Source organism: Abramis brama (genome assembly GCF_963993115.1).
Source record: "Abramis brama genome assembly, chromosome: 11".
Classification (NCBI taxonomy): domain Eukaryota; kingdom Metazoa; phylum Chordata; class Actinopteri; order Cypriniformes; family Leuciscidae; genus Abramis; species Abramis brama.
The window spans coordinates 11,064,699-11,076,393 of record NC_139973.1 but is presented as its reverse complement, the minus strand read 5'-3'; the positions used below and the strand labels follow the sequence as shown (position 1 = coordinate 11,076,393).

The 11,695-nt window shown below is 40.8% G+C and overlaps 1 protein-coding gene across 3 annotated transcripts; it reads right to left on the bottom strand.

The window, feature by feature from the left end:
- Positions 1–2,658: 2,658 nt before the first annotated feature.
- On the bottom strand, positions 2,659–11,233 carry LOC311092224 (G-protein coupled receptor 22). Of its 3 annotated transcripts, XM_084128718.1 has the most exons (3): positions 10,974–11,233; positions 7,084–7,197; positions 2,659–6,931 (listed from the first exon to the last, which is right to left on the bottom strand). In XM_084128718.1, the coding sequence occupies exon 3, from the start codon at positions 6,821–6,823 to the stop codon at positions 5,243–5,245; it is 1,581 nt and encodes a 526-aa protein (XP_083984844.1). In that variant the 5' UTR covers positions 6,824–6,931; positions 7,084–7,197; positions 10,974–11,233; the 3' UTR covers positions 2,659–5,242. The 3 variants fall into 3 exon arrangements, with proteins under 3 accessions (XP_083984844.1, XP_083984846.1, XP_083984845.1); XM_084128720.1 differs by lacking the exon at positions 7,084–7,197; XM_084128719.1 differs by lacking the exon at positions 10,974–11,233 and having other exon boundaries at positions 7,084–7,384.
- Between the last annotated feature and the right edge of the window lie 462 nt (positions 11,234–11,695).

The window sequence follows — 11,695 nt, the reverse complement described above, 5'->3', positions numbered from 1 at the left end:
AGTTTCCAGATTTTTCAAATAATTGTATCTCGGACAAATATTTTCCTATCCTAACAAACCATACATCAATGGAAAGCTTATTTATCCAACTTTCAGATGATGTATAAATCTCAATTTAAAAAAAATTGACCCATGTGACTGGTTTTGTGGTCCAGGGTCACAAATATTATTTGCCAAATATTATTATATATATTAGAATGATTTCTGATGGATCTTGTGACACTGAATACTTTAGTATTGGCTTTACCATCACAGGAATAAATTACATTTTAAAATTCAAATACAAAACAGTTATTTTAAGTTGTAATAATATTTCACAATATTACTGTTTCAGTTTTGATCAAATAAATGCAGCCTTAGTGAGTAAAAGAGACTTTTTCGAAAACATTAACAAATCTTACCAACCTTAAACTTTTGAACGGTGTAAATGCATGCATGAATATGGTCATCATTCAGAACCTCATTGTACCACAGCAGCATGGTACAACCACAATATTTTGTGTAAACCTTACACACAAATCTTTAGATAATAGCAAATCACACAATATGACCACTAAATAAATAGCCTATATTATAAAAACTCGCATTACAATTTCATATTTGTGGTGGTGTGGTGATGCGAAATAAATTATAATTAAATGATGAAATTAAGGAAAAAGTAGAAGCCAGATGCTTATTGACCCTCATTAACCAGTGTGGTCAGAGTTCTTTTCATGTCCATTAAGAGAGGCATCCACTTCTGTGTGCAAGACCCCGTCGCCAGTATCGGCCCTCCAATTATTAGGCTCCTGCAAATGTCAGTATGTGTCATCAAACATTAATAAGTGTTAATACGATCAGACTTCACAAGTGGAGTGCAGCTTCTATCTCCCATAATAAGGAATGTCTCCCATTCACTGCACACGCATGTTGACTGAACCACAACCAAGTCTTTAAAGATGAATAACATTTAAGGTCTCTGAATCCGGTAGAGAGAGAGAGAGAGTTTGAAAGGCTACCATTTCACTAATTGAACAGGTACCGGTACTTTATTTTGTATCCCTTATATGGCATTTGATCTTCTGTGTGAAGCTGCAAACGCTGACTGAGACACAGGAGGTTCTTAATTGCCTGTTTGACTTTTATCGACTGGGATGAAGTCAGTCAACCTTTCTCAGCTTGGACTAATTGTATATATTAAAGCAGCCTGCACTTCTTAATAAATTCAGGTAATGAGAAGACGCTACCATACACCAATTAACTATCAGAGCAAGCGACTCAGACTGTTATTAATCATTCAAAAACAGGAAACTTTTTTAATCAGGAAGAATCAAAATGTACAGATGTGTTTTTTTTCATCTTCACTATGGTCTAACAACACCAATTTCTCTGGGAGAGAGCAGGAAAACCCGGAGTGGAGTTGGAACGGAGTGATTACAGAATCGCAACACTCCTATACTAGAATTGAAAATTATACATTCCTATTATTTAAATGAGCTAAATGATTGTTAGGCTGTATAAATTAAGTCACCGGAACCAGGAACCGGTCTTTCTGCTTATTCCAAGGTTTACCATAGTCAGCTGGATCTGGGCCGTATCCACATCAGATGGTGGACCTGTATCTACACGACCACAACGCATGATGTAGTCAGCCGGATCCGGGCCGTATGCAGAACAGATGGAGGACCTGGGCCTAGACACGACCACAACGCATCCCTGAAGTGTCAGCAGAGATTGTGTCAACCAGACTCTCCCCTGTGACTGCCTCATCGACACGACATCCATCGGCACCGATCCTCAACAAACCCGTCTCCATACTGGCGTATTGACTCCGATCTTAAACCAGATGGAACTGGATAATATTCTGATTGTTCCAATCTGACTTCTGACCTATAATGCTACCTGAATCATAATCATACACTGTTCGTCCATTGGCCAGAGGAGAACGGGCCCCCGACTGAGCCTGGGTTCTCCCAAGGTTTTTTTTCTCCATTCTGCCACCTGATGGAGTTTTGGTTCCCTGCCACTGTCGCCTTTTTCACCTTTGTTTCTTGCTAAATGTAACGTTTAATTTAATTTTCAACAATAATATTGATCTGCCTGCATTGACATTAACTTTTTTACAACAAAAATGAAACATCACTGAACTTACTTAAGCTGGACTGTGACGCTGTTTTCTTCTGGAAACAAACTTTATTGCATTATTTTTCTTTTATCTCTGTAAAGCTGCTTTGAAACTATCTGTATTGTAAAAAGTGTTATATAGTCGGCTGACATGTAGCGCCTTACGCTCGGGCGGCCCGAGTTTGAGTCCCGGCTCGTGGACCTTTCCCGAACCCATCCCCCGTCTCTCTCCCACCTCGTTTCCTGTCATCTCTCTACTGTCCTGTCACAATAAAAGGAAAATCACTAAAAAAAACCCTATATATATATATAAGCGCTATATAAATAAATGTGGCTTGACTTGCCTCGACTATATATTCCAGATCGGCTTTTGCTTGATGCTTTCACTTCAAGCCTGTCTGCTTGAAAAAAAATTCATTGGCAGAAAAAAAAAAAAAAATCAAACCATAAATTGCAAGTTATTCATATTGCAGCAGTATATGATTTAACTGTTGTGTAAAAGTAATACTTCTTTAATATGACAGCCGAGGTTAGGGAACAAAGCAAACAAGCAAAGAGGCTGAATCTTTTTATTACTGTAATTCAGACTTATTGCTCCTCTATTGTAAAGTAATACAACAATCATCTCAAACTGAAATAATGTACACCACTGACAATATATACATATACGGGACACAAATCAAATAAATTAATTTCGACTTTGTAAAAGTTGTTTTGTCAATATTTTCAGAGACTGATGCCCTTGGTAGAGTAGACTTCAAATTGGCTGCAGTTTCAAACCACAGAAATATTAGTGATTATTTACATCCCTGATCATATACATTAATAAACATAATGATAAATCTATTGCACTCTAGACTATCAGTGAGAAGCACACTGTAAAATATGTGCACATGTATGTGTACTGGTGGATAGACGGTTACTTTTTACACCACACAATGAATGCTGATGAATTGGTATTAATTTACATGGAAATCATGCGATGCATAACCTGGATTTGTAATTTATTGCACATGGCCTCTTGCAGACTCACACCTGTAGGTTACTCTCAGTCTTGCTCTTTTCCTCTAGCACCATGGGAACATTTGTGCTCTACTGGTTAATTAGACAGTGCCCTGTTGACCTCAGAGTTCAGTGTGCTTTAGAAACCCTGTGCTGATTAGTTGCCAATGATACTACACACTCGCGGACAATAGAGACCTACCAAGGTTTTTTTTATTTTATTTCCTTTATAGAGGTGAGCCACACATATCATCTAACACATCTAACACATTAATGGTTTCCTGCACACACCTTTTACCTACAGTCATAAATAGGCCCAGACGGAATCTTCTGACTTTTTTTTTTTTCTTTAACATTTGTGGGGTAAATCTGAGGAATGGATATAAACAGGCCCGTAACCACCAAAAAAAAAAAACGAACAGACATGGCCAAATTGTCCCCCCGATATTTGATATTCTTTATTCTTAATCCATTACACACCACTCTGTTTGCTGTTAGGATGATACAAAAGTTTGAAAAATTAGTTTTTTAGGGTGGTTTGCCTTAGAAACCTGCCTTAGAGGCTCTTCAACATCAAAATGATTAAGATAGCCAATCAAATCAAACAAAGCGACGTTCCTGTTACTGTTCACAGAAGACTAGTGTCAATTCTAGCTCAATGCTTCAGTTTTAAATGTGAGGTAAGATGTAAGTAGCCTAGCTAAACATTTAATATTTGACAACTGTTTAAGGATAGGATTTCACTGTTTTGAATTGAAAATATAGGCTATCATTTACTTGATTCATATAATTCATAACTTAATGTGACGAGGCGAGAAACATTAACCACATTAACGGATGATTTTGGTTGTAGGGGTTGTATTTTGGTTGGAAATGAAAGTCGGGCTGACGTCAGAGCCCAACGTCGGTTTGACGTCACCATCCAACGTCGAACAGACGTTGGATTTTGGTTGGAAATGAAAGACGGGTTGACGTCACTGCTGTCGACGTCAACACGACTGATGTTGGTTTCTGACGTCAACCCGATTTTCATTTTCAACCATAATACAACATCTGTCCAACGTTTGAGATTAACTTCAATCTGACGTTGGATTCTGACATCAACCTGATTTTCATTTTCAACGTTGGGTTTGGTCTTCTAAATGCACATTTTTTAATTGTTTTGGGGCACACTAGCTTATAGATAACAGTAAGGCTAACATATTCATACTAAAAGACAAAAAACTTTAAATAGGGCAATATTTGAGGGAACAGCCATTTGGGTGTCCAAAACCATTGTGGACGTTATTGAGTGCCCTTATTCAATCTCACATTCAATCCCACGACTGGAACTGTGTTCTAAAAATAAATTTGTTATTGATATGAGGGTAGGAAGGCAGGCATAGATTCAGAGGCATAAGGTACTGTAACATACAACAATGCAACAATAATAAAACAATGCATTGACATTTACTTTTCACTTTTGATACTTAAGTACTTTTAAAAACGAGTAGGCTACTTCTGTACTTTTACTTAAGTAAAAATCGGTCTTTACAACTTTTACTTGTAACGGAGTAATATTTGACCATCTGTTCTTTCACTCAAGTAACGAAGTTGTGTACTTTGTCCACCTCTGTGTGCGAGTGATTTTGAGTGCTTGAAAAGAATAGTGCACACACATTGAACACGTCTGTCCACACCTGGACCACACTCGCGGTCAAAAGAGTATATTCTTAACTGTGCGTGAGATGGAGCAGTACGTGGAAAATAACATATACCTGGGCATTAAGAAAGAATGTGTGCATATTTTCAAATAAAAAATCTTATTTGCAAATAGTTCAAATTGATTACTTTACAATGAATTGTAGTTCTTTTACTGTTCTTCTTTTTTTCTTTGTTCCCTTAAATCCCTTTAAATCCTTTAATTCCTTTTTTTTTTTTAAAGTGGTTTGGTCCCCCCAGTGTTCGAAACATGGTTACGCCGTTGGATTTGAACATGGTGAAATATGTTAAAAGGAGTTAAAAATAATCATATTTGCAGCTAAAAGCATAATTAAATTATCCCAACTATTTCATAAATGGACAGATGGATGTACACAAGGGAATGCACATTCAGATTCCGTGTGAGCCTAGTTACAAACCACATTCACACAAACACTCACTCTCTAACAGCCTCCGCCAGGCAGCGGTCAGTAGCATCGCTGCAATCTGCCCCGTGCTTGCGACGGATCCTGGTGTTAGTGCCAATACGAGTATGTGTGTTTTGTGGCCGCAGCCTGCGCAGACGGGTATGTAGAACTTTGCGCAGTTTTTGGCGCGTGAATGCATAAAGCAGCGGATGTAGCACTACCGTCCAATAAGCGAGCACCAGAAAGCAGAGTCTCAGGCGTTCTAGCCAATCAGACGGCCCGATGGCCAGCATGAGAAGAGGAATGATGGAGAGAGGCGCCCAGCATAGCAGAAACGATAGGACAATGATGACAGACATGCGAAAGACTCGCCTTCGGCGTTCCCTTCGATCTCGGTGGCGCCGAACCGCTCGACGCAGAGCCAAAATGGCCGACACTGACGCGCCCACACCCATGCTAGACGGACCCTGGATGGGGGCGGGACTTAGCTGAGTGGTTACTGTAGACACAGTGGGGATGGGAGTCAAAGGCGTGGTCACTGATGATGTACCAAGGGTGGGAATGTGGGTGCTAGTTATGACAGATACAGATGCGGTGGGACTCAAAGGCGTGGTTGCCATGGATGCAGTGGGAGTGGGGCTTAAAGGCGAAGTTATCACAGACACAGTGGGGGTGGGGCTAAGGGGCGTGGTGAGCGAGGGAGTATTCGTCTCAGTGTTGATGGTTACCGTGGTAACTGCATCCGAGGTGATAAGCGGTGCGGTCGAAAGCGGCGGGGGGGAAGTGGGTGTGTTTGTCGTAATGTGATCCGGCGACCTCATTGACCTTTTACAGCGTAACCATAGGCGAAGTCCAGGACCAGGTCGTTTGCTGTCTCGATGGGGCCTGGCCGTGCGTCCGATGCGGATGCGCAGTGCCTGAAGAATTCGGGAGTATGTAAACAGCATCACAGCGAGAGAGCACAGGAACACGGGAACCTGTAGTAACAGATGAGCCTGCAGAGTTCCTCCCCACTCTGAACAAAGCACAGTGCTATTGGAGTGCAGAAACACCCCCTCGCCTTGGCCCGACACAAACCCCGCTTCCACGAATGGTAGGAGTGGCATGGCTAAAGAAATCCCCCACACTGCAACAAGCAAAACGGTTGCCCTTCGAGGCGTCAGCAGGCGATTGGCTGGCCGGACGCTGATGTCATAGCGGTCTAAGCTGATGAGCAGCAGGTTAAGTGCGGTGCCTACGCTGGCGAAGCTGGCTGCCGATTCGTGAAGACAGCAGAGGAGGGCATGGTGAGGAACCGAGGCTCCGCCCAGTATGAGGAGCGTGGCAGTGATCGGCAGGCAGAGGAGACAGAGCAGCAGGTCAAGGGTGTGCAGGCTGAGCGTGACGGCATGGCTGACGGACTCCAACAGGCTGCAGTGACCACAGTATAACACCAGCACGGTCAGATTGCCGCCCACCCCCAGGAGCAACTCCAGCAGCAGCACAGCGCTCAGTGTAGCCCGGAAGCCCAGCCACGTCCCGTCCTGCTGTGCGAGTCCGACCCCCACGCTATCTTCTGCCTGTAAGAGGGACAGACCGTGGCCCTCAGTGAAGCTGCCATCTGTCTCCATGGACACCGTCGCCACGTGCCTTTAGGCATAGCAATGCCAGCCACTCCCACAGGCCATGCTCCACCTACTCAGGTGTTTTCTTGGGGCGTTGATGAACGATTGACAGCTCTATGGTGAGAACACAAAAACAGAACGAAGCATTAATGAACAGGCCAAAATGTACAGAATTTACTGAAGCAGGAAACAGTGAGATCCACTGACCCCTTTCCCACTGAATTTATTTATTTATTTGCTGTATATAAAATTTAAAAGTATATTACCGTTATATATACAGAGACTAAGAGAGATTCACCGATGCAACCAACCGAGCACTGGCATCATTTTGGTGAAAAAGTGGTTTGGCTTGTTCTTCTGAAGTGTAATAAGGTATTGATCTAGCAAGACAGAACGAAAAAGATGAGTATGACTTACACGTGATTCTGCAGTCCCGCACACAGTTAAAGGGATAGTTCCCCCAAAAATAAAAATTAGCCCATGATTTACTCACCCTCAAGTCATCCTAGGTGTATATGACATTCTTCTTTCAGACAAATACAATCGGAGTTATACTGAAAAATGTCCTGGCTCTTCCAAGCTTTTTAATGGCAGTGAATGGCTGTTTCTGTTTTTTAAGTCCATAAAAGTGCATCTATCCATCATAAAGGTGCTCCACGTGGCTCCGGGAGGTTAATAAAGGCCTTCTGTGTGAATGAGTTTGTGTAAGAAAAATATTAATATTTCACACGTTACAAAGTAAAATTCTAGCTTCCGGCCAAACGCAGTCTACTTACGCCTAAAGCGCAACTTACGTAACTTGTGTGACATCGGAAGTAGCGTAGTGCGTCATGGCGTAGCGTAAATATCAGCAGTACGTCGCATTATTCGCGTAAGTTGCGCTTTAGACTTTAGTGGAATCTGTATGTTCATTGTGCCGGAATCTAGTTATTTTATTTGATAAAGTTTTAAATATGGATATTTTTCTTACACAAATGCATCGCTTTGCTTCAGAAGGCCTTTATTAACGTGTGGAGCACTTTTATGATGGATAGATGCTCTCTTATAGACTTCAAAACAGAAACGGCCATTCACTGCCATTATAAAGCTTGGAAGAGCCAGGACATTTTTTTTTTCAGATAACTCCGATTGTACTGGTCTGAAAGAAGAATGGATGACTTGAGGGTGAGTAAATCATGGGCTAATTTTCATTTTTGGGTGAACTATCCCTTTAAGTTTTAACAGACAGATGAATTGCATCACAGAACGATCTCTCACACATGACCAAGGACGCAAACAACTGCTGAAACCTTGATGAATTTGGCTATGGAGTATGGATACAGAAGTGTACAAAGACTGCTCGATGTCAGATTGTAAGTACTACTTGCACTTTAACGTGCTGAAGAAACGGACATGATTGTAATAAACTCAAAATCAATCTTAAGTGCTCTAAAATATGTGCCTTCAAATCAAGTCAACTCTCAAATTATAGGCTGCGCGATTACAACAGCCTGTCATTCAAAAAAAATCATAAATAAATAAATAAATGAGTTTGACTTGAGACTGATCCCATTTCTAGCATGGTTGTTACTATGGCAACTGGTCTACAGTTTAAGAGTGGTCAAAAAATACTAAATTTGAGACTTTCTACATCTGTGGCTGTTCAAGTGGGGCTCAGAGTTTGCCTCTTGAGCACATCTGTGATAATGACCTCAGGATGAAAGTTTTGATGTTTAACACAATGAGACTGCAGAGGGAGGAAGGGCAATACGGCTGGCATGCCGATGCGCCCCATGCCATGCTGGTAATGAAAAGAGGTCACTGCAGTGGAACTTTTGACTGACAGTACAATACTTAGATTTAGGGCTCAGATGAACAACTGAAGCCTGACATCTTATGCGCACAGAAGTGAGACTGAGGCAAAAATAATATGATGCGGGATCATGGCTTTGCATGTAAAAAACTAAGGAATGGTGAGAGATAGAGAGAGGGAGAGAATGAGAGATGAGTGGGAGGTGCAGGTGCACACTCTGTTGAGAAATCGCTGGAGGAGTTTGTTTTTACCTCCTACCATCTATCCATCACTGTGCTATGCTTGGGATCCATCCATCTTTCTTTAGACTAACCATGCTGTCTCAGCTCTTTCTGCCATTTATCAGACTCTATTTCATTATCGTTGTTTTCCAAGACAATTTGGTCTGTCCATGCTGGCTTTTAGCCTGCCTGGTAAAGCAACAGTTCACCCAAAGATAAAAATTCTGTCATTATTTATCCACCCTCATGTTGTTCTTAACCAGTATGTTGTGATTTTTCTGTAGAACACATAATATGTTATTCACACAGCTTTTTTCCATCAATGACAGATAGTGACCTCATCTGTCAAGCTCCAAAAAAAGCACCATAAAAAGGATCCACGTGACTTGTGCACAATATTGTGTTCTGAAGTCATTTAAATGCAATCAAAATTAACTTTTCCTCCACTGCAGCTCAGTGTTAAGTATCATTAAGATACTTTTAAAAATATATATAGTTTGATTTAGTGTTTATTTTTATATTTTAATCTGATTAACGTTTAATATTTTTTGTCATTTCTATTAGTTTATATATATATATATATATATACACATATATGTCTAGTATTTACATTATAAATGAAAATGTTGGAATAAAATAAGCTGGAATAATTATTCCCTAGCTGGAATAAAATAAGTTTAATTTTAATATTTTATTTCAGTTCATGTTTATTTTATTTCATTTAACAAAACGTTTTTATGGTTTTAGTTTACTATAATAACCCTGCTGCAGCTTTCAAATCTTGTTATTCCGCATATTCGCACTGCCACACTGAGATTGGTCACATGATGACATCAAACCTGGCAAGCTGTGCAAAGATTCTTCAGAATTTCTCCTTTGCGTTCGATAGAACAAAATAACAGCATACAGGTTTGAAATGACATGAGGTTGAGTAAACAATCATAAAATGTTTCTATTCTTTGTATAACAATAGCAGAGGCATTCAAACCACTGCATGTTATAATTTATTGGTGTGTCTCCGTGGACAAAGGGCCCTATGGTGCACCAAGTCAAAATTGATTTCTAATGAGCATATTAATGGTGGAATTAATATGCAAAGGCGTTTGTTTACAGACGGTGGAAATGAAAGAGCGTGACAACACGTGAAACTACATTCACAAGGCAAGGAGGAACCAAAATAACTCCACATCTAGAAGGAGCTAAAATAGCTGATGATCTAGATTCCTCTTTCCTTTCATACACATTCTCAACAGATCAGGGCCACTTATATACATGCTCTTTTTCCCCATTGTGGGACAAATAAAGGTTTCTTTCTTCTTCTTCTATACTCCATTGTTTCTTGCTGTTGCTTTTTGTCCTAGAAGCAAACTGTAGCCTTTAATCTTATAAATTTACACACTCCATCTCATACATGCTCCTTTTCCTTCTTTCAACTGGCATCTTGCAGCCTGGTCTGAAGTGCATCTGAAAATCCATTTGGCTGTAATCAGCGAGAATGTGTGTGCGTGTAGGAGCAAAAGCGCAAAAGATGATAATGGGTGTGATGAAAGTCAAATGATTGACGCAGGCGTATTTAACTTTTTTTTCTCTCAAAAATTTTGCTGGAGTCACGTGTCTCTGAGCATGTGCATGTGTCCAGTTGTGTTTGAGATTATCAATGTGAGAGGATGATGCCCTGATTCAAATTGGAATGTCATAAGGCATCCCATAAGCTGAGAAGTCCATAGTGACTGATAACAATGGCTATTCAAACTAATGGGAAAAAAACCCAACAATATTAATTTGCAATATAGCTATTCAAATGACATCCTGAATTTTATACACAGGCTCACTGCAGATAACAGGCAACACATGGATTTGCTCGGTAAACAAATCGTCCGTAGTGGCGACATACCCCGCATATGCCATTGCTGCCAATTTTTGTTGTTGTTGCAGTGTAAGAAATATTAGGAGTCGCGTCCAGATCAAACGACACCGCTGATTGTCTCTCATAATTTCTATTCCCAGGCGCGCGCTGTCAAAATGTACCACTTAAACAGACAAAAACGAATGAAGAGAGATGGTAAAATCGACTCTAATGGCAGTCAAGTGGAAATATAGCCTCGTGAGTAGTGTGAAGATGGAGAAGGAGGTTTTTACTCACCTTGCCCCGCGCGCCGGGAATCCCCGCTACATTCCACTGCGGTCCGTGCAGCGCGCGCGCTACTCTCTCTCTCACTCTACTAGAGCGCGAGATTCCTAGGGGCTTCAGGACAGTCCGCTGTCAGGTACGTGCCCGGAATAAATGTCTCACCTTCAGTGGTGCTAAACGCTGATAGAAATCGCCACGCTGCTTCTGTGAGTACCCATGAGTGCCGCTATCCTGTGTAGTAGACGTACTGAACCCGCTCACTCAGCGCGAGCGCGCATACACACACACACGCATCCACACACACGCACACTGCAGGCTTCATCGTGGAAACGCACGAGCTACTGTCTGCAGTCCATGCGATTCTTAAAAACAAATGTACAATATACGGTTTCTGCGTGGATGACATTTATTATTCCATTATTATTTTTTATTCGAATTAATTAAAACATGAAATCTAAATGGCAGTCATTAGCTGTAAATGTAAATATGAGCGTAAGTATACATGTTTCCTCTAAGAACTTTAATGCTCAGCACAATATGAAAGGGCAAAGAAATTGCTTTTCAATGTCAAATTCAATGCAATTTACTCCTTCCTTCCCAAGGCTATTTAGTAGATGTGGAAAGGGCAATTTAAGAGGCATATGCAATGATCTGAGAGGATGAAGAATGCATCCACATGAAAGAAAAGCTCTTTATATATATATATATATATATATATATTCAATGCACCAAGG

Excerpts from the sequence above, each read along its gene's own strand:
- LOC311092224 (XM_084128718.1), bottom strand. The coding sequence starts at position 6,823 with ATGGAGACAGATGGCAGCTTCACTGAGGGCCACGGTCTGTCCCTCTTA.